This window comes from Misgurnus anguillicaudatus, chromosome 4 (assembly GCF_027580225.2).
Source record: "Misgurnus anguillicaudatus chromosome 4, ASM2758022v2, whole genome shotgun sequence".
Taxonomy (NCBI): Eukaryota; Metazoa; Chordata; class Actinopteri; order Cypriniformes; family Cobitidae; genus Misgurnus; species Misgurnus anguillicaudatus.
In genome coordinates this window covers 991725-1015835 of record NC_073340.2, presented here as the reverse complement: position 1 = coordinate 1015835, position 24111 = coordinate 991725, and the positions used below count along the sequence as shown (strand labels likewise).

General features: G+C 38.4%; 1 protein-coding gene across 8 annotated transcripts in view; it reads right to left on the bottom strand.

Annotated features, from left to right (window-relative positions):
* Positions 1-24111, bottom strand: part of prr12a (proline rich 12a) — a 246672-nt gene that overhangs the window by 21414 nt on the left and 201147 nt on the right. For 7 of the 8 annotated variants that reach the window (XM_055176534.2, XM_055176528.2, XM_055176531.2 and 4 more), the window contains 2 exons: positions 5390-5509; positions 5194-5291 (listed from right to left, as the gene is read on the bottom strand). The exons of the other annotated variant lie outside the window; for it this stretch is intronic. In XM_055176534.2, the coding sequence (XP_055032509.2) occupies positions 5194-5291; positions 5390-5509 (218 nt within the window). The remainder of the gene's footprint in view (positions 1-5193; positions 5292-5389; positions 5510-24111) is intronic. 8 annotated transcript variants of the gene reach the window in all.

Here is a 24111-nt window from a genome sequence, read left to right as displayed (position 1 = left end):
GGAGAGGTGGGAGACGACTGATCACCGTGAGTGAAACCCAAGCGCTAGCGCACGGATGGGAGGGGCACAGTTGACATTCATTTTCGGTTTACATTTTCGGCTGGATTTTTTATTTCGGCCCGAAACCGATAATGCCATTTTCGGCCGAAATTTTCGTCGACCGAAATTTCGGTGCACCCCTACTTGGCATGACATTTTCAGCGTCTTTAAACACTTTGGTGTATATGCCCCCTAGGTCTTACTAGAAGTCAGATTCCCTTTCTGTCGTTCACTCGACGTTGTGTTGATGACAACAGTATGGGGTGTGCTCCTGAGCGCCAATCTGGTCCGACTTGTGTGTAAAACACCAATGAAATTGCAATAAAATTGCACGAATGGTATTTGCATACCAGCCTCCACCCACTCCCACGCGCACAAAAGGAGACGAGATGCATCCACTCAATCGCTCTTGTTCTTTGGAGCTTGCTGCTGTGATTTATCTTCCAGTAAATACAAAGAAGTTAACTGATGGCGTGATGGCGTAGCAGCGGCTTCGTCTCGAAACAACCCCTGCGCTCTTCAGCAGATTGTCAGAGCATTATCTAAAAGAGCAATTACCGCACAGAATGAATATCTTTTTAAGGACGGTTTTCATTTATGTGCTTCTTGGAGCGGAAGATTTCTCTCCCTCGCTGACAGGCACATTCGCTCTCTGAGCTCTCTGGGACACCAGTTTAATGAGGCTGCGTTTGTAACCTGATTTGCTCTCATTGCGAGAGCGTGTCTATTTAAAACGTTGTGGTCATGGGCGCGTCTGCTTCCCACGTTGGCAGTTCAGCTGTTAATTCAGCCTCTGTCAGTCTGGCGAGCGGCGCGAGACAGTTACCCCCAACCCGTTACCCCCCACTACGCTTGTTTTTACCTGTCGGTTTAGAATAACATAGCCATCTCTGGCTTTACTTGCGCAGAGTGGAGATGCCGAGAAGGTTTGCTTTCTTGCGATACCCATCTCGCGAATAAGGCTGTTTGGTATACTGCGAAGAATTCTGTTCTTCTTCTACACAGTAAGGAAGCAGATGGAGGCGGTTAAACATGTTTCACATCAGCGTGACCTCACTGTTTTCACTGTCACAGTCCCGTCTGTCGTCTGCTCCCAGATAGCCTCTGCTTCCTGCAGTGCTGACCTCGCATTCAATCTATGGAGATGGCCGGCCCTCGAGGAATCTACCCACAGGAAGACAGGTCATTAGGTGACTCTGAGGGACCCTTTTGGTTCCTGAACAGCCCTGACGGTTCCGTTCCAGGGAGGAAATCTCGATCAGCGGGCCTTCAGCGGGCGGGGACATTGTCAGTAAAAGAGTAATTTCCATTTTTCTCCCTGGGCTATGTTTTTCTTCTCTTTCAGGCACCTGATGACTCTTGGGAGCTTGACAGTCGATGAGTATGCCTGTCTCCTTCTACAATGTCTTCACAGGTAAGAGGAGTGATGGCGAGGAACGCTTGCCTTCCCCCCAAGGCCCACCATACAGCTACAAACCTCCCCGGTACTATGAAACAGACTGTTCCCCTTGTATCTCTCACACGAGATCTGGTAGCATGGCTATTGCTACCCAGCCCGTCGCGGGGTTGGTACGCATGATCCGTTTTGGCTATGCAATGCAAATTGCCAGACACCCCCCCCCAAGTTTTGTGGTGTTCTGTTCACCTCAGTCAGAGGTAAGAACGCTGCGGTGCTTAAGGCAAAGATGGCCACCCTTCTGGCCTAACATGCTTTAGAGTCCATCCCCTCAGTCGAGATGTCTTTGGGGGTTTTATAGGCCCTATTTCATAGTGTCGAAGAAGTGATGGGGATTGCATCCCATCTTGGATCTCTGCGTGTTGAACAGATATATTCATAATTTTCCATTCAAGATGCTAACACAGAGACACATCCTGGCAGAGGTTCAGCACCAGGATTGGTTTGTAGTGATCAAACCTGAAGGACGCGTACATTCATGTCTCTCTCTCTCATTCGAGTCTACTGGGAAAAGAGCAAACTCTCCACTGTGCAAAGCATCTCTATTTTTGGTATCAGGTTGGACTCTGTGTCTATGATAGCCATCTCACCAACAAACTTGCTCAGTCAATGTGTCTGGAATCTGTCAGACGCAGCACAACGGTCCCGCTCGAAGCGGCCTCAACCCCTGGAAAAGACCTTCGTTCCTTCACGGCAGGAGTGCCTATGGGATGAGTTTCAAGGCATACGGTGGCTACAACCAACGTTTGGGGTGCCGTGTGCAACGAGCATGCAGTGTCGGGGCATTGGATGGGCCCCCGCCTGCAATGGCACTAGAGTTGTTGGCTGTCTTGCTAGCACTGAGGTGCTCTCTCCCCATCTTGCAGGAGGGTGCACCAAGGTGGCCTACGTTCACGTCGCATATCACAACTCGCCCGGTGCCTCCTGCTGTGTAGTCATCAGAGACTCAGATCTCTGAGAGCTACTCAGATCCCGGGCACCCCAATCTTGGAGACTTCACCCCGACATGGTCCAGAGCATTTGGCTGATGTTTGACGAAGCCCAGTGAGCCTCATTGTTCAGGTTCTGAGCAAGGTCAAGAAAGAAGAGCATCAGGATCTTCTGGTAGCGCCCCTGTGGCCTAACCAGACCTGGTACTCGGAGCTCTCGCTTCTAGCGACTGCCCCACCTTTGCTGATTTCCTTGAGACAGGACCTTCTGAGTCAGTGGCAGGGTACGATCTGGCACCCTAGACCAGACATCTGGAACCTCCATGTCTGGCATCTGGATGGAACGAAGACGCTCTAGCGGGGCTCCCGCCCGCCGTGGCCGAAACCATCGCTCAGGGTAGAGCCTCCTCTACTAGACGGACCTATGCCTTTAAGTGGCATCCTTTCTCGTCCTGGTGTTCCTCTCGCATAGAGGACCCACAAAGATGTGTCATCAGGTTACTATTGTCCTTTCCACAGGAAGGGTTGATAAAACATCACTTCAATATTGAGGTTAGGTTGTTAGAACAGCACAACCTGATTTGTAGGTTCCTGAGAGGCATGAGGAGGTTAAATTCACCCAGACAGCGCCTCATCCCCTCTTGGGACCTTTTGGTGGTTCTTTTGGGCCACAAAAGGGCACCATCCGAGCCCCTAAGAGACGCTGATCTTTCTCATCTTACAATGAAGACCGTTCATTGTAACGGTGCTTTTCCATCGTATAGTATCCCACAGTTTGATTTGGGTCGGGTCAGCTCAGCTCACCTCACTTTGGCTTGGTTAGCTTTTCATGGAGTTTAGTAACACTTCAGAGTGGGAGGGCTTATAGGCATGTTGTTATATTTGCGCTGCCTACTGCTGTGACATCATACACGTGAGAATATCGTTGTACATTCCCATACATTTATTTGTTTCTCAGTCCACCACAAAATTTTAATTGACCACCACAAATAGATGTTTGCACATCGCGTTTATCACTACCTCACTGTCTCACATGACAGTTTCTGTACAAACACTTCTGCCTTCAATCAACACGCTCCACTGAGCCTCATTTAAGTTGCATTTAAGAATATATGCGAACATGGGCATTGTGAATGTGTCACCACAAACTTAAAAGTCTGGGAAAAAAATGGTGTTCCTGATTCTCAACATGTGGATGTTTTTATTGCTAAAAGGGAGTTCTGGAACTTAAAGCAGAGGACAGATGACAACATGTTTGCTTGAGACAGTGCAAACTAGCACTAAGGTAAAGCTAATCTTTTACATTATACTGATGACGCTGGTAATTCTCTCAGACCAATCAGTGATCTACAGTGTTTTTGCATCACGTTTTGGTATCAGCTTGGGTCGCTTGGAACCACGACCAATGTGGTACTAAAAAAGTATTAGGTACTACGTACTGCACCCAGTGGAAAAGCTCACAAATGTAAGCTGACCCAAACCAAACGGTGGGGTACTATGCAATGGAAAAGGCGCCTGCCCCTATTAAGAGGGTGTGGGACCTACAGGCACTGTCTGTTCCCCGGGAGTGCCTGGAATTTGGACAGAGCAACTCCTGTGTTATTTTGAGACCTCGGCCCGGCTACGTGCACAAGGTTCCCACTACTCCCTTTAGGGACCAGGTGGTGAGCCTGCAAGCCCCCCCAATCCGAGGGAGATGCCCAAACCCAGTCATTGTTGTGTCCGGTACGTACACTGCACCTTTACCTGGATCACACAGGGAACATAAGAACTTCCGACCAGCTCTTTGTCTGTTTTGGAGGACAGCTGAGAGGTAACGCTATCTCCAAACAGAGGTTGGCGCACTGGATTGTGGATGCCATCACTTTTTTATTGGAAGGTTTTGATGTCATTTAGCAACAGTACGGCACGTTGCACTTGCCTATGAGTGCTTTTTGAGGTCAAGACATGATACAGAGTTGTGGCGTTTCACAAAGAGACTCCATACTGTAGTCAACAACACAACGTCGAGTGAACTACAGAAAGGGAACGTTTACGTATGTAACCACGGTTCCCTGATGGAGGGAATGAGACGTTGTGTCCACCGTGCCACAACACTGCTCATTCCGCTGAGCTTCATCAAGCTCCTCAGACACAAGCGCATGAATGGTCACATCTCGTCGCCTTTTATACACATAAGTGTGGGCGGAGACTGGTATGCAAATACCATTTGCACAATTTCATTAGCGTTTTACACACAAGTCAGACCAGATTGGCTCTCAAGCGCACACCCCATACTGTCGTCATCGACACAACGTCTCGTTCCCTCCATCAGGGAACCGTGGTTGCATACGTAACCAAGACGTTTCTATTCAGCTTGATATCTCAATGTATTTTTCTCTGCTGTGGGCCTCCTTTCAATAATTGTTTGTTTGGTAATAATCAACAAACAATAGAATTTTGGGGAAAGGCAAGTAAGGGATACATGATGAAGCAGGAACAAAGTAAATAATTAAACGAGGGCTCTTAAAATAAACATTGTTATGTATATTCATTTTTTATGTTAAAGTTTAAGACTGTAACAAAATCATAAGGAAAATTAAAATAGAATTCATTTAATTTCCCTTCAATGCAAATATGAGTTTCAGGATCGTAGCTTCATTCAGGTACAAATGATTTATCTAGTGGCCTATCAACTGTTTTTTAGTGTACCCTAAAAAACACATGAACAAGCAGTGAAGAATTTAAATAAAAGGATCAATAGAGCAGAAACAACAAAAGCTAAAATACCTGATGGTGGGAGTTCATATTGACTCTTTTTAAAAGCTTCCTTTTCTGTTCACTCAAAAGACTGTCAATCTTGCGCATTGGAGGGAGATATAACTCATCTGAAATGGCCAACAGGACCAAGAGAAGGTTTATTTTCATCTTTGATTTGATAAAAACAGGCTGCTAGTTTGTCTCAAAGGTAAGCACATTATCTTACCTTCTGTGTCCTCTAGGGCCTGAATCATGTCGGGGTCAAGTGCAGTACTGACCAGCATCTCCACATAGCTCCGGTACATCTCACGCATTACTCGTGTATTCAGGCCAGCTTTTATTGAGACTGTCACACAGGAGCACAAGACACATAATATTTTACACATATATTTCTTTAAATTAATGCATGAAGTAATCTAAGGCAGAAATGATTCAATGTATTAATTTCCTTAATCATGAAAATATTGTCATCTACTATTAATTAATTTTGTGTTGCGATATATTTTACCTAAAAAAAAAATGAAACCGAGGCACAATTTCCTAACTGTAAGCTTATAGCTTTCTTCATTTTCAGAACCAAAACAGAGAAATTTTATAAGACATCTCTCCGAGGTCCCTTTCAAAAATATGTAGAAATATAGCCTATGCGAGTAAAAAATTACAGAACAAAAATGTTTAGATCACGCAGACTGAACGAAAAGCCGTTAATTAAGCGGACTCTTTGCAACATAGTGGACGTGCTGAAACAGTCAAATCGCAGGTGATTTTCAATGTTTATAATGTTTCACGCAGATACTGTTGATGAAAAACGTATATCTCATATCTAATATCTAAATATACAGGTAAGAGTCAAGTGTTCAGTCAGTTAATAATAAAGCCACCGGCGTTTTTGGCTGCAGCTTTCTCATCCACGGAGCGGACGCTGTATACAAAGAAAAAAACCTATAAAGGGTTTTATTTTAAGTGGTTTTAATGCTGGTAAGCAATCAGTTATATTATGGCGCTTTGTATGTGTGTTGATCAGTTAAATTAAAGTAATTTAATTTACGCTACAGTTATTCTGTCATCTTAGTTTCACTCTTGCATAGTATTACATTTTGAATAGAAATGTATGAAAAACAAGTTACTCTCTTAACTCTTTCTATTTTGCTCTTATATTATATATAAGAAGGGCATAGCTATATATGAATTTAACATGAAAAGCGCGGTTGTTGCGGTTACTTGTCATCCATGCGGTTAAGCTCCTAAGTGCTGCTGCTCATTGGTTACATAACACTTCCCTACTATTCGACTATGAGGTTCATAGTCGAATCAGACCTCTCCGAATCGAATCGTCGAATCCTCAACTATAAGAAGTCAGCCCTATTAGGCACATAGAATAGAATATACTTCAGTCAAACGTTTGACTGGGTTTACGTTATGCATCCACTAGATGGAGCTGTGCTAAAGGGAATGTCAACAAAACAGTCAGATAAAGTAAATTTTATTAAGCGTTCTGACAACTCCGTTCACTCCCATGGTAATGTTGTTTAAACGTTGATGTGCATATTAACAATGGAACAAGCCACCCTGTCTCTTAACGTATATTTCTCTCGGCCACTCACTCATCTTTTCCTTATCCATCTATCCCTTCGGGTTAGCTTTAATGATGACGCCGGCTAGGTAGCACTCGGGCCAGATCCGGCTGAGTGTCGGCGCACGCAGCTGTGTTCTTGCTGCGGCTTACCAGCATTAAGCCAGCACTGGCCAGTGTTGGGCAAGTTACTGAAAATTTAGTTACAGTTACTAGTTACTTCTTTTAAAAGTAATTGAGTTACTTTACCAGTTACTGTATTTCAAAAGTAATTAGTTACTAGGGAAAGTAACTTATAAGTTACTTTTATGTCTGCTTTTTAAATGTAAATATGAACAGTACTAAACAGTCAAACAATAAAATGATATTTTTTTTTTTTTATTGAATAAATGAACAACATAAATCAACAAAAAAAAAAAGATTGACAGTAACAATACAAATACAAGGTATGCTAGGGGGAATTTACAATAGAATATTAAATAAGGTACACATTTTTAAAGTTTTCAGTGCCTTTTGCTTTAACGAGAATCTTATAGAATCAATATACAGTTCCATTTCTTTTTTAAATAATATAAAACAGGGGTTTTTTCCAGAAAATTTACATTTGTGAATATGAAATTTTGCTAACAGAAGGATCAGATTAATAATGTAAATATTATTAGTATCATGATAGTCTCTTTGATTCTTGAAAATACCAAAAAGCACATATTTCCAAAATAACATAAAATCAGCATCAATATTCTTACAAATAAATTCACAAACATTTTCCCAAAAGGGTTTTACATGTGGGCAGTACCAGTATAAGTGAACCATAGTTTCTAAGCTGTTATTGCAAAAAGTACAATTTGTATCTATATCGCTTTTAAATTTCACAAGAAAATGTTTTGTTGGGTAGATTCTATGAATTAGTTTAAATGAAACTTCCTTTATTTTATTTGTTATTAAATATTGATTAGGAAGTAACCAAACCTTTTTCCAAACAATATCATCTGAAAACCGGTTCCAAAACGAATGAACATAAGGCAAGGATACAATATTTCTTTGAAATAAAGTTCTTATACAACTGTTATGAGAGTTAAACGACAAACATATCCTACCTTCATAGGTATTTACAATATTAGGTAGGGACCAGAGTGTAGTATTTATTCTTGTTGTATATTTAAATAAAGTACAGATTTTAGGAGATATGGCATCAAAAACTTTGGCATAATCCTTTGGTGTTACAGGGATTTTGTAATAAGCCAAAAATTCGCCAAAAGTGAAAAGAAAACCATTAGAATTAAACAATTGATCTACCAGAATTATGCCATTCTTAAACCAATACTCAAGAAAAAGAGATTTACGCTTGTACACAATGTCCTTGTTATTCCAGATATAATACCTATGCGGTGAGAAATTGTGCTTGAAGATTAAAGACCATGAAAGAAAAGCCTGGCGATGAAACTCCGCTAGTTTTACTGGTATTTTATCAATATCATAATTGCAACCAAGGAAAAACTGAAGGCCACCCAAGGTGGAAAAAATATAGGAGGGAATAAAATTCCAGATGGAATTGGGATTTCTGATAATCTGTCTAAGCCAATTAACTTTGAATGTATTATTTAATGTTGCAAAGTCCAAAAAATTTAGGCCACCCTTTTCATAACTATTCATAATAACAGTTTTCTTTATATAATGCGTTTTGTTTTTCCAAACAAAGTTATACAACATTTTGTCAATCTCTTTGCATTCTTTTTTACCAAGATGTAAAGCCAATGCTGCATAAGTTAAACGAGAAATAGCCTCTGCCTTAGTAATCAGTACTCGACCCCTTAACGAAAGATCCCTTATAAGCCAATGGTTAAAAATTCTTTTAGTTTTTTCAATTATAACCTCAAAATTAATCGAACATCTTCTGCATTGGTCTTTAGTGATTAACAATCCTAAATACTGCACTTCAGTTTTGATGGGAATATTAAAGTAAGAAGTCTCAGAACACTCCTTAATGGCCAAAAGTTCACATTTATTCAAATTCAGAAACACCCCAGATGCCTTAGAGAACTCATCAATCAAATCTATGGCTACAGAAATCTGGCTTTCATCTTGAATGAAGAGTGTTGTGTCATCGGCTAACTGAGTTACTTTTAATTCTCTATCAACAATTTTAATGCCTTTCATCGGACTTGAAATAATGTGAGCTGAGAGAAGCTGACTCACTAACAAAAAAAGATATGGTGATACAGGACATCCCTGCCTAATTCCTCTAGATACCGAAAATCTAGGAGAAGTCCCATTTGACAACTTAATGGAGCAGTTACCTTTTTCATAAAGGGTTTTAATTGCATTGGAAAAAAAATTCCCAAAACCAAATTTTTTAAGGGTATCAAAAATGAATTTATGTTCAACAGAGTCGAATGCTTTATAAAAATCTAAAAATAAAATAAAAGCATTATCATTAATCAACTCTGAGTAATCTAAAATATCCAAAACTAGTCTAATATTATTTGAAATGTGTCGATTTTTCATAAAACCTGACTGTGACTCGTCAATTATTGAATTCAATACCGATTTTAATCTTCTAGCTAAAATTAAAGCCAATAATTTATAATCATTGTTTAATAAACAGATAGGGCGCCAATTATCAATAAAATATTTATCTTTTTTCGGTTTGGGAATCAGTGTAATTAACCCCTGTGTTAAAGTGGGAGGAAGACATTGTTTCTTAATACTTTCAACAAAAAACTCTAAAATAAATGGTGCTAAATCTTCTAAAAACTGATTGTAAAACTCTGATGTCAGTCCATCAGTACCTGTCGATTTGGAATTTTTAAGATGAGTAACTGCATCCATTAATTCACTGAGTACAATAGGATTGTCACATAAATCTCTTTGATTCTCATCAATAGATTTAACTTGCAACGAGTCCAGAAAGGCATCAGCTGTCACCTGTGAATAATTAGAAGTATATAGTTTTTTATAAAAGTCACTACAATACTTGGAGATTATTATATGATCATCAACAATAATCCCATTAATATTTAATTTAGATATGGTGTTATTTACAAAATTCCTCCTTTCCAAGTTGAAAAAGTAATGGGAATTTTGTTCCCCTTCCTCAATCCATTTTCTTCTTGAACGAATGAAGGCACCTTTTGCTTTTCTTTTATAGAATTCGTCTAATTCAGTCATCAGCAGTGTCATTTCTACTTTCTCATCCTCTAAAATCAGATTAGGATGTTTCTGAGACAACTCAGAACTCTTGATATTATTCTTGTTTCTTCTTCTCTCTTTTTTCTGGCCATTAAAGAAACAAACTTTCTTACATATTTCCCAATCTCATACTTTAACATTTCCCAAATTGTACTGAATGCATTCTCCATTTTAGCTTTAATCCAGAATCTAGCAATCAAGGTTTTTATCTTCTTTTGAACTTCCTCATGAAGCAGGAGTGAATTATTGAGTTTCCAGTAAGAGGAAGATGTAGCGTTATTGCTTTTCACATGCAGCTTGATATTAATGAAAATGGCTTTATGATCTGATAAAGGAGTTGGTAAAATATCTACCTCTACCCCATCTTTTTGAAAGCTTTTAGAGATTAACCAATAATCTATTCTAGACTGACTTGTTCCAGACTTATTACTCCAGGTAAAGATTATATTATTAGGAAATTTTTCTCTCCAGATATCATTAAGGTCAAATTGATCCATAAAGTTTTTTAAAGTATTATCTGTTGACTTTGGGCGACCTGGAGGCCATTTATCTACAGCACAGTCCTGAACAATATTAAAATCTCCACCCATAATTATATAAGCTCTTGGATATTTTTCCAACCAACTTTTAAGTGTTTTCTATTGCTTTCAGAAGATTGTCATTTTCTGGTTTCCTATTATACCCATACAAATTAACAGTTATAATAAAAAAATCGTTACAGGTAAGTAATAACAAACAAAATGTCCATCTGGATCATTAACCGATTGCAAAACTTCACCATTAAACCTATTCCTAAGTGTTATTACCCCAGCTGAATGTTCCGATCCATGGGAGAACCATAAGGAATTCCCCCACTGGGTAGTCCAAAATTTAGCATCATCTTTAACAGAATGAGCTTCTTGTATATAACAAAAATCAACCCTGAATTGTTTAGCAAAAAGAAACAGTGCTTTCCTTTTATTATTACAACGTAACCCCCTAGCATTGAATGAAATAAAAGATAAATTAAGCAAAACAAGTGAACAATAGCAAATATCAAAAAGAGAAACTTTAAATTTGGAAGAATTAAACCTGTTTAAGTCGAGATCAGCATCCATAAGAACAACAAATTAGGGTAACTGAATTATATCTTCACTTTGAATGTGTCTTTTTACCTCATGTTCCGAAGAATATAAAAAACACGACGAAACACGAGAAGGGAAAAAAAATGTCACAACACAGCATATTTTCAAAGCTTATGCATCCGAGCGAGAGGTCATGTAATTTCTGAGCCTTCGACGAACGCTCGGCCTCCCACAAAGTAAGCCGACTTGCCTTCCTCTCGTGCCTTTTTAATCAGTGGCCAAAGTTTTTGCCTCGCTTCTCTATCCTCTTTCGACAAATCTTCGGCGAAGCGCAGGTGGCGGCTTTGAAGGAATGGACTGTTTTTTGCAGCTTTCCAGATTGCTTCCCTGTATCTTCGAACGACAAAACGGATGATAACCGCTCGTGGTCTTGACTCATTCGAGCGCTTAGTGCCCAGCCGATGCGCAACATCAATAACATCTGGTAACTTTTCTTTCTCCTGCGGTAACACTTCTTGACAGATGCGGATCACTTCATCGAGCACATTCTCCCTCGCCGCCTCCGGGATCCCGTAAAGTTTCAAATTCCATCGTCTGCCATAACGCTCCAAATCAGAGACGCGATTCATGCAGGTCAAGGTAGACTGTTCACTTTTCTCTATACGTTTTTCCATACCACTCATTTTCTCTTTAAGATCCTTGATTTCTGCACATGTCGACTTCGCCATCTCTTCTAGAGCATCACATCTGGTGTTAATGAGATTCGCCAGCCTATTAACAATCTCATCCGAATTCCAACTGTTTTTACTGTTGGAAAGTGATGGTTTTTTAGCTACCGGTGGCTTGCTCGGAGTTATTGGAAGTGGGGGAAATTCCTCCTCATTTCCCAGGTAGTCAGCCATTCCGTCATCATAGTCGTGATCAGTGTTAGCCATTGTGCTATCGTTGCTCGCTCCTTTGCTTTGAACATTCGATCTTTTCTGAGCAGATTTTGGCATTTTTTCATCTTTGTGAAAAACAAAAAGTTGTTCCAGAGTACTGCACTGCTGCACCGAGTAAAAAAACAATTCTACAACACGTTTACCCTAGTATACTTAACTTTAATGCCGAGAGCTCGAAAGTTTTGTCTACTCACACCGCCATCTTGGTCGGCCCCCCAACAATAAAATGATATGGATGGGTTATTTTACACGTAAGACTCTAATATATCACATACTTGTAGGAGTCTATTTTGCTTTAGATTCAGCCGTTGAATATTTTTGTTAGAAATTATCTTAATATGTAAGCTTAGTTTTATTATGTATATCATTTAGACAAATATTCTGTATGTTTACATTGAAAATATATAGTGTTAAAATTGTGTATTGTCCCTTTAAGAATTTGGAGACAATTGTGTCAACATGTCATATTTTCTAAAATAAATTAAAATTTTTCTGATTCCATGTTTATTTTAATAAGCCAGAAACGTCTCTGATGTGTCCTGCTGACAGGTGCGGTGTGCGCGTGCAGCAGCTGACGCAAATGATGGGTCCTCCGAAGGTTAGACCGTCTCATTTCAGTTCTCTTCGCAAACTTCTGAGGCTTCCACCTTGAAAGACCGAGTGCTCAATTTTTTAGGTCGCATGCTTAGCAGGGCGCGGCCATGGAATTGGAACACAGCTTGTGAACCTTGCGGCGGTAGTGCGCTCTTTGGTCATATATTGTTTGTATATGTTTTCTGTTGGATTTAAATGATACACAGGATTAAAGGAAGATATTTAATCAGGAACGGAGTATGTGAATTGTTTTGTCCGATGGACACAGAGCGAGTGGATCGTTTTGTCGGATACGGAGCGAGTGAAACTGAAACTGCGCACTCACACATATGGAGTTTTAACACGTTTTAACAGTTGTACCGCGCATATTTTTCTGGAAACAACAATCGCGGATCATTCTCTTCCATGAAGGCCGATGTAAACATCAAAGATATATATATTAACATTTCTCAGATTTATTGCTTTTGTGGACTACACACGCAAGTGTATGTCATACTGGGATTGCTTGGCAAAGATAATTTACAAACATGAGACCGGATGGATTATGACTTGCGCACAATTTTTAAACAAAGGTATGTTGTCCCGTTTAGATTTTTCACGTTCATTCTATATGCACTGTTAGCCATGATGAAGTTTAATTCATTGCGCCGCCCACCACGGTCATGCGATGTTAAATCAGAAATGTCTTGTCTGTAAGTGTTCTTTTTTTTACAAAATAGAGTAACGCGAGTAACGAACTCATTTAAATTTCAGTAATTGTAATTGCGTTACTTGATTTAAAAAAAATACTTCGTTACATAGTCGTTACTGATAAAAGTAGTGGAATTACAGTAACTTTGTAACGCGTTACTCCCATCACTGGCACTGGACCAAGCAAAAGTTGCCAGATTTGGCTAGGCTGTGGATATGCAGATTTGGTCCAATTTCCCACATATTGGCTTTCACATTTCACGTCTGTTTTAATAAAAATATATTAATTTAACAATTGATATGCATATAATTGTTTCTATTTAATATTTTGATAATTGTTTTTAGTTTTCCTGATTAATGGTAGTCTATGTAAACTGATTTTAAGTAGTGTGATGAAAAGTTAAGCTCAGAAATTTTTCCCTAATAAAATAAGGGAAGGGAAGAAGCACATTTTAATGTTAAGAATAGGTTTGTACAGGCGTAAAGTGCCATTAGCCTATTGAATGTAAGTGGCTATTAAGTTTATACTGAAATATTTTCTATGTATGTAATATTTCAACAAACACATAATTTGTTAATTAATGGTCAAATACTAAATTGAGATTTTATAACATTTTTTAATAAGCTGTAAAGCTTGTCAATTTGTTTAATTTACAACTACAATTTTTCAGCCCTTTTCCAGAATTTTAACTTTAAAAGGAACTTTTATTTTGGAAAAAGAACTGCTGCCGTTTCAAGACATTTGCACTAGCTGCGACATCTAGTGACGACATTTACCGGACTTTAATGGTTGTTGCTGCATGAAGTGCAATTTCTCTGAGGTAAGACTTTTTGGAAGTTATTTAACATAATTTTAATGCATAACATATTTATACTCTGCACATATTAGATATATGTAAACTTCATTTAAAAGGACAAACTGGTGTGACTGGTATATAGTATAGACCCTTTGCACGTGACGTCACGCTCTACTCGCGCGAATTATGGACGCCATGATGGACGGCGGAAGTGCTATGTTGTAGACGGACGGCAAGCCGAAAAAGTACGTGTTTGTGTTCGTTAGGGTCATTAAATGGTTATTTCGTGTTGCTATGATGCACCTACCATTACAAAAAAGTGGCATAAATACATTATTTTTACATGAATGTTATTGTTTAATGCTGCAGTGACACCATAAATTTCATAGCTGCCAACTCTTACGCATTCACCGTGAGACCCACGCAATTGACCCCATTTTCACGCCATACATCCATTTTCACGATGTAAGTAGCAAAACCAGTGCTCGCAGTACTGACACTTTTATATTTTAGCGTACCTTCACTGTCTTTTGCGTGCCACCATCTCATGTTGCTGGTACTTTGCTGCAAAGAGTATTTGTATTTCACTTTATGTGGCGCTGCGCAGGAAGTTCGGCAGCGAGGACATCAGAGTATCGCGAGAGCAAGTCGAAATGTTACAAAAGGGTCCGCCTTTACCTTTGCTCTCGCGTTACTCTGATGTCATACGCCGATCAGTCAGCTCCGCACCAGTCGAACACACAAAGCGTCAAAGTCTGGATGAAAAGCAGAGACCTGCCCGGATTCCACGCACGCAGATACCCTCAGAAAACAGCTATTTTAATCAACCATCACTCGCGTGTGCATGTTTGCAAGCAGTACAAGCCTGCGTGATGTTTGCGGTGACAGGTTTTAATAAAAGAGAAAAAAGTAAATTGATATTTGACATCTATAAACAATAATATATACGAAATATAATTATATGGTCTTGACATACACATTATCTGTTGCTTTAGTTTAATATTAAACTACTCATTTGGTTTATTTGATTGTGACAGTCCCTCTATCACCAATCACAAATCATCACTTTACGCTTCTCTTTCTCAGTGGATAAACTGAATCAAAGCTGCTGTTATCTGCAGTTATACATTTTACAGAGACCAGTAGCCTATTCATTAGATTTTAACTGAACTTTTTTGGCACTTTTATCAGAAGGAAAGCATAATAGAAGTGTATAAAATAATAGTAAAGACTCTAATCCCAGGCATTTAAATTCAGTAAAAGCTTTTATTTCAATTTAATTTCTAAAATATGATTCGATTTGTATTGTGAACCATTTTAACGCAGTCTTTCCCAACTATTTAACACAGAAATAGCTAAAATCCACACTATTATCAATTGGCAAATGGTTAGGACTTATATAAAAAATTATTACCACAAACCCCCACCCCCCCAAAAAAATCTCACTCCAAGCTGAACTCAGAAGTTGGCAGCTCTGCAGACTTTTAAAAGCCTTAAGATCAGCACCAGTGTATGGGGATATCCCGTTTACCACATAGTGGTAAAAATCATGCGGGCTGAAGTCGGGCAGACTCGGCGTTTAATGAGGTCCGTGAAAATTGAAGGAGGAAGAAGGTAAGGGTCGGTATCCAGTCCCGCTATCTCTAACTTCTCTAAATAGCGCTTTTTGTGAGGACCTACCAAATGCCCTACCTCGACCGATAACGGCAGTACAACTTCCTTAATATAAGAAGCCATGTATTTTAGTGTAATATATATTTAAACTCTTTAAAACTAATAAAAAAATCCCGCTCGTCTATTACTAATCAACCTAGTACGTCAGTGATTTTGCCGTCCAGCATGGCGTCGTCACGTGGTCTAGGTCACGTGTTTGCAAAGGGTCTATACGTATTTTTTAAATGACCACAATCCCACTTCAACAAATATGTAAATTAGCATTTTAATTTATTATTAAAATACTGAAGTATTTCTAGATACATTTGAGTAGAAAAATCGATTTTTATCATTTATCTGACAAGGAGAAGTCGGACACAAGAAATGAACTCTGCTCAGTTTAATGAACTTACTTAAACAGTATATTTCGTTTAGCAAAACAAACAAATAATATTTCGCAACTCATAAAACTGGTCTGAGGATTTGCCTCAGCAGTCTTTGCAGCAGGCGGGAGTAACTGATCAGGATCGTGAAGCGATTCTGCCAAACTCTCGTAGCCACCTCAGCCAGTTCCGCTATTATACAGCTGACTAAGGCCAAGTCCACACGGACACGGGTATATTTATTACTGAAGTTTTCCCTAAAAAAAAATCCCGTCCACACGTGCTCGGTTTAAATTAAATATTCATCCACACGATAAAGCAAAAGCACGCTATAAAGTGCTGTCAAGAGCATGCCACACCAGCAGGCGGGGATATAACCCAAATCGTGTTCCACAATATAGTGAGATAACTGAGCCTTTATCTGTATACATGTTAGAAGCCCTGTTAGCACAGTTATTTTTAGCAAGATTTGTCCGCCATTGCACAGAATCATCAACAAAGCAGTCAGCGGCGCACAATCTTGACATCAAACACAGTGGATAACGGCGCACACTCTGACGTCGCAAGGCAAAACCCCCGGTTTTACTCTCTACACGATACCACTGTAACCGGGGGTTTCTTAAAAAGCTCACCCTGGTCGGGGTTTTCAAATATGCTCGGTTTCAGTGCCCTGATACTGCGGTGTCGTGTGGACGAACGGCTGAACCGCGTGAAAAAACTCACGGTTATAAAAATACCCGTGTCCGTGTGGACTAGGCCTGAGGTATTTTTTTTACCAAGGGATAACTTTGTCTGGTACAGAAAACGTTTAAATTTCACAGAACAGAGAGCATTTTAGCTACAGGACACAGCTGGTAGTTAAACTTCTTTACTTAAAGTGCACCTGCAGTAAAAATATTTCCACCTCACTGTTGCACAACATTAAAAACGATTTCACCTATTGAAAGATGTAGAAAATGAGTGAACCTTAAAATTATTACTCAACATTTTCTATCTATTATGTGTCTGTCTATTATAAAACTTAACAACTTATAGTGATTGTTTTTGTCACATTTAGATTTCTCAAGATCATCAGTTTGGACAGAATTCATTTGAAGAATTAATGTAAGTAAAAGTACAATATTGGACGGGGCATGGATATTATTTCTTGGGAATCAGTTTTGTTGCTGTCATGACTTTGTTCTTTTCGACTGTTCTGTTTCTTTTGTTGTGTTCTGTGTGTGTGTTTTGTGTTTTGACAGCTCTCACATGCGTGTCTGCCACCGGAGTGATCTCATCAGCACTGATTTCTTTCACCTGCGACATCACCTGTTTCTCATTTGTCTCCCCATTCGTTTGGTATTTAAGCTCTCTGTGTTTAGTTGCTCCTTGCGAGTTCGTCAATGTTATGTTCATTCAGTCTTGTCGTGTTCGCCGCCTGTGTTAGATTTATATATTTTTTGACCTTTTTGTCATTTTTGCTCATTTTTGCTCTGCCTGCTTTCTATCATTCACCTCTCACATCAGCACCTCCTCTCCGCTTCAGTGGATTATTATATCTCTCTCTGCCCTGCCGGTCTTTTACCCTGCTGTCTCTCGTGTGTGGCCGTGGCTCTGTTGCACTGTGTGAGCTCCTCTACGCCGCTCTGCTGTATCTACCGGACTACATGCTGTGCGCTGTCCAGAGTACTGGTATTTCCTGCTGTCCAGTAGTACTGTGTCGGATCGTTTGGTGTCCAGCCTTCAGCCGGCTGCATTGCGGGTTGTCGTCACTCATCTCCCCGATTCGAATCGGTGGTTCCCCTACATCGAGCTGGGCACGCGATCTCCAGACTCCTCTCAGCGGCAGAGAGCTTTGGACTGTTTATTGGACTATTGTGACCGGCAGAGCAGTGGATTGAGTCCCCGAGTGTTTTCCAGTATTTTTGCTCCCTGGCTTGCCCAGTGGTTTTCTCTGTCTATAATTTTGTCTTTATTAAACTTTAAGTTATCTGCAATTGGATCCTTGCTTCAGTGAGTTATTCATCCAGTCTTGACAGTTGCATTGTTAATGTCAGGACTGTCTGAGGGATCAATTGGGGCCAGAAGTATGATAGGGATTCGTTTAGGGCTACAAATATATATTACAAATAACAAGTCTTTAAAAAGTCTTTAAGTAGTCTAAACTAAACTTTGATATGTAAACGCTGTTATGTAAACTATAATAACAAGATATTTTATTAGATCACAATTCCAGCTTATGGATTTGGCATTTGCAGTCATTTTGAAATATAAATATAATGGTAGAGGAAACACTATTATATGTGGATGTGTGTGATTAAGAGTAAGGAAAACTTAACTTTTTTTATATAATTGAAAATCTCAAAACAACCCTTAAAAACAAAATTGAGTTCTCTCTTGCTGCATCTTGCAAATATTAAAATTTTAAATAGGCAATTTTAAAAACTTAAAAAATAATAATGAACTTTCTGTTTTTTTACCTTAGTGGTGTGCCCTTATTCTAGTACTTATGTTTCTAGTAGCTATGTTTACATGCAACCAATTAATCAGTTTGTAATCGTATTGATGGCTCAATTGTATTAAAAAGCCATCATGTAAAAACCTTAATCAATACGATTGAGGTAGATTGGATGCAAATTTGGATCGCATTGAAAGGGGTGGTGTAGTACAATCTGTGATCCGATCAGCAGGAGAAAAGTATGCATGTAAATACGTGAATCAAAGTATGCAAAAATCAAAGTATTGTCGGATGCAAAAATACATTGTGCATGTGCGCAGAAAATTTGTGCTCAAGTTCACGTCTTATATTTACCTCTTATTTGCTTTGGTTTGGCTTTGGGGTGGCATTGCCAAGTCCTCTTTTTTTTCGTTTAGATTTGGGCTACTGTTTAAACTGTCTTCACAAGTTGTTTTTTCTGCGGGTCAGATATGAAAGGATTTTGTTTATTAGTTATTGGTATTTGGGCTATGATAAGTCATTGGGCTCGTTTTGAAAGTCCATGGGGATGGTTTTGATACATAGGCTGCGTCCGAAAACTCTAAATTGCTGCCTTCTGAGGCAGCTTTCCAAGGCAGAAAGGCATCAAGGCATGTCCGAATTCAATGCTTGGTTTACTTCCTGTCTCCTGAGATACCTATGCGTGGACGTACATTAAGAATGTGATTGGTCGAGTCCGATCGAGTTCGAAAAAATAAAATGGCGGCCAAGGACGCAACTGGACCACAAATTTAGTGTAAATAAAGGTATATTTTCACTTTTTACACCTTTTAATTGCATTTCTAGCGAGAAATTAGTATTGTAGTTTTCAAATATGTGATTAGTTATCACAAAGGCGCTCTCTGTTTAAATTTCAAACACGCTGCCTTAGAAGTGTGTCCGAAAGTCTTTCTCTGAGCTACCTTCATGCCTCCGAAGTCATTTCCTCATGAGGCAGCGAGGCAACGAGTCACTGCCTTGAGTTTTCGGACGCAGCAGTGAAGCTGCTAACCCTGGCTGTGCGGTTGCGCAGATGTTCGGTTTATATAAAATGTACATGTAAACAAACATTTTGAGGTGAAAACATTTAAACATGTTTAGGGTGCATGTAAACTGTATTGTTGTAACCTTCAATCGGATTAAATTCAGTCAGATTGACAAAATTCTGTGCATGTAAACATAGCCCTTGTGACGACAGTTTGTTCAAGGATAAGAAAACTGCCATCTAGGGTTTCAGAACGAAGCAAGAGCCATCAATATTATATATGTATTGTATATTTATGTATATATACATTAGCAAGAAAATGTAATGGTTTTCTGAATAAATATACATAAATAACATAATGTGTCTAAAAATTATTACACAAGAAATTCAGATCTTTTATATGTTTTTCAGAGCACAAGCAGGTTTCATTAAAGGCTGGAACAGAGCAGACAGAAAAGGTACAGTATACTTTCTTTCCATGTCCGCCTTGCCCACGCACACATCCGTACCGCTTTAAAAAGTATATATTATTTACAGGACATTCACAAATTTAGAAAAGATGAAGAAAAATAGCGGCTCCAGCTCCACCACTGCAGTGAATACTGTTCTGTATGAGTGTGCAACTCGGCGTTCCCACAACGCAACATGCTTGACATCTGTTCCTCAGACATGAGGGCCCGCGAAGCACGCACACAGCGCGCAGTCAACACTAAACTAAGTTTTCTTTCTTGTTTAAGTGAACATAAACAGCTAGATGTGTCAGTATCGGTATATTAAAGCAGTGCAGTCTTAAAGCTGTCTTGGTTTCTTAAAGTGACAGTAGCCTAATGCTTTCTGTTTCAGAAATGTTCTTTACACGCCAAAAATGAAAATCACTCACTATTCTTAACTGAACAACTTTTGCAGCTGTACATTTAATTCATACAGTGAGGACTGTGCAGTGTTTTATGTGTATTTATTGCTAATGTTAAATCAGAGATTCTAATAACTAATATTTTTTACATTTAATACAGATGCCTGAAAAGCAAAACAAGATGAGCATAGCATCATGATAAAAAAAAACAAAAGATTTGGCTGCTTGTCAGTAGCATTGCCGCAGTGACAGCCAAAATACATCGGGCTAGGGCTGGGCAATATGGCAAAAATGTGATCTCAGAAAAAAAATCCATATTGAACGATAACGATATATATTTCGATGTAACTTGTTAATTCTTCCAGCTTTAAAACAGTATGCCAACAATGACTGAAGCCACAAAAATAAGAGGGTTCATTATATTTTAATATGCGCCTCGTCAGTATTTTAGCTAGCCAAACCACTTCCATATAAAGGAGTTCGTGCTACATTTTTGTCCACAATTTCATCATCTTTGGATATTCATTGCCACTCCACTCATTTTTGTTTAGTTTTTTTGTTGTTGTGTCGAGTTTGCAAAGTAGGAAATGGACTTTGTACTACTCATGTGTATTACAAATAGGCCAATGTATTTTGGCTGTCACTACAACAATGCTACTGACAAGCAACCAAATCTTTAATATTTCCTCTTAATCATAATTCAATACTCATCTTGTTTTACATTTCAGGCATCTGTATTAAATGTAAATATATTAGTTATGAAATTGTCTGTCAACATGATTTTAACATGAACCTTAGCAATAAATACAAACAAAACACTGCACAGTCCTCACTGCACGGACCAAATGCGCAGCTGCGAATTTACTCAGTCAATAGTAGCGAGGGGCCTTCATTTTTTTGTGTAATGAACACCCAAGACAGCTTTAAGACGGCACTGCTTCAATATACTGATAAACATAAAGCTGTTTATGTTCACTTAAACAAAAAAGAGAACCATATACGAGATATACATGCTGGTAAACAGGCGCGTCACATTGTGGAAACGCACAGTCGCACACTCATACAGTACAGTATATTCACTGCAGTGGTGGATCTGCTACTTTTCTGTTATGTTTTCAGTTGATAAGATATGCTTTTTGATTACTGCAATTTAATTTAACCATTCAAACCAGAATCCAGAATAAAACGAAAAACATGGAATTTGAGAAAAAATTAAACTTAATTTGGGGGATAAACGATAGGGCCATAGGTGTGCTAAGTCCTGACTCCAATTGGGTTTTTTGAGGTCATTCAATCAAGGGTTCACATATTTTTTCACAATCACTAAGAGGTTTTTTGGTAGTTCTCAATAAAGACATGAAAGATCAGAATTTTTGTGTAATTATTTTTAGACACATTATGTTTGTCAATGCCCTTGACTTAGATAAAGTTTAGATCGACAAATTTATTCAGAAAACTATGAAATTCACATACTTTTTCTTGCCACTGTATATATAGTCATTACAATGTTAACTAACATGCTTGCATTTACCTAATTAAATAATTTTGTTTCTTTTCAAGAATCTTTCAGAAGAAATTCAAGTACTGTTCGTGCACCAGATGGTGAGAAAAGTTCATAAAAACTTCTGCAGCTTGCATCTGACAGAGATGCAAAAAGAAGAAGAGAGCGGGCCTGAAAACAAGCAAATTCAAGGTATTTCAAATATTGTTAAAGGGATAGTTCAATGAATATTCTGTCATCATTTGCTCATCCTCATGTTGTTCTAAATCTGCATGAATTTTTTTCTGATGAACACAAATGAAGATGTTTTGAGGAATGATGGTAACCATTGACTTCCATAGTAGGAAAAAGTATTTTGGAAATTGTGATAAATGATGAAGAAAATATTTTGATAAAAATTACTAAATTCCCTTAAATTCTATCATATTTTTTATTTCTTCTATGGAAGTCAATGGTTACAATCTGCTGTGTGTTTACCACCATTCCTCAAAATATCTTCTTTTGTGTTCATCAGAAAAAAATTCATACAGGTTTAAAACAACATGATGAGTAAATGATGACAGAATTTTTATTTTATGCCTGGCTCACACTACAGGATTTTTCAAATCCTGGCAGATTATGAAATCTGGTTGCAACACACACATAAAGAGAATATTGTCAGATAATCTTCTCTCAAATCTTAAACATGCTCACACTACAGGATTTAAAAATCCCAGTGCATCACACACTACAGGATATTATTAAGATTATCTTGCCAAAGCAAGCACTTCACGTCACCTCAGGAGAAGAGTATATTAAGGAATGAAGATTATGACACATTTATTATGATTTCTTTTTAAATATTTACATTTGGTAGCAGCTTTCTATTTGAAACCTAGGCGATTTCTCCTCCTCAGCTCTTGTTTATGGCAACGATCATGATATGTTTTAAGGATGTGTTATGCAGGCAGTGTTTGAATGCATACTGTAGATGTGTGCACAATCTTGCACCAACTCAAGTCTAATCCTCATGCAAGATTTATTTAAATTTAAATACATTTAAAAACATTTTTAAATATAATTGGCTAGCCTATATATCACTATTTTTTGCACATTTAGGAGTTACTATTAAGTGATGTAGGCTATTTCTATTAATGCTCTGTTTTCCTGTTTCTTCCTAACAGGAATATTATTGTAGGTTTATAAGCGTTGCTGCTAAATGACTGATGCTTGGTTAAACTTGATTTTGCACTGTTGTTTGCATTATTTAATTCCACTGTATACTGTATATACTACTCCGCAGTGATATTATTTTGTAGCTACATACTATGTAAATTCTATTTTTGTTGTTTATTCTTCTAAGGCTGCTAGTCTTTAAGAGCTTCTAAACAAATTTCATTATATTTTTTATAATGACAGTAAAGTTTATATTCTATTCTTGCAGTGTAGTGTCTAGTGTTAAATTCAGTATTTACATTATCAATGGTTTTGAACAAATATGTAATTTAATGTGAAACATTGTAAGTGTGGATATGAGGCGCATCAGATTCTCAAGTGAGCGGTTGTTTAAGCAATCAGTTTCTGTGCGTTTGTGGAGCAAAAAAAGAACTGAAAATTGTCATATCATTTTAAATTCGTTTTGTTAATATGCTAATTATTTAAGCGCAACATATTTCGTGTATGCCTATTTATTTTATTACATTTTCTCTATACACAGAATAGCTGCAGGTGCGTGATGTGACTCACCATCATCATGTTCTGTTGTTTTTAAGATATTTTAGATAATGTTTATAAAAGAGTGATTAACGTACAAGCAAGGAATTAATTTCGATATTTCTAAATCGCCTGTCTGCCCCAACGAGCTGCAGTTGTGGTGGAATGAAAGTAGAATTAAAGACTTGACTTTCACAAACTGTTTCTCCGGCTGCGCTGTCTACCCGTACTGCAGCTTGTTTCGCGGTCCCGAAAGCTGTCAATCATCTCCGTCTCTCAATGATTGTTGTGAAAGTACTGACGTAATTTTCCGGATTTAAAATCCTAAATATCAAACATGTTTGATAAGATCGGGGCGGACCCGATTTGCTTGAGAGCATATCGGAAGGTGTAAGTTTAGACTTTTAAACGTCTCACATCTTATCTCTTTTCTCTCAATCTTTCCTTCTTTTAGGGTACACTTGAGGAGAGTCCAGATGTTTATTGTTTTATTAATGTAATGTTATGTTTCAAATAAACATGTAAACATACTGTATATTTTTCTTTTTTTTAAACACCTACAGTAAAGTGTGACACTT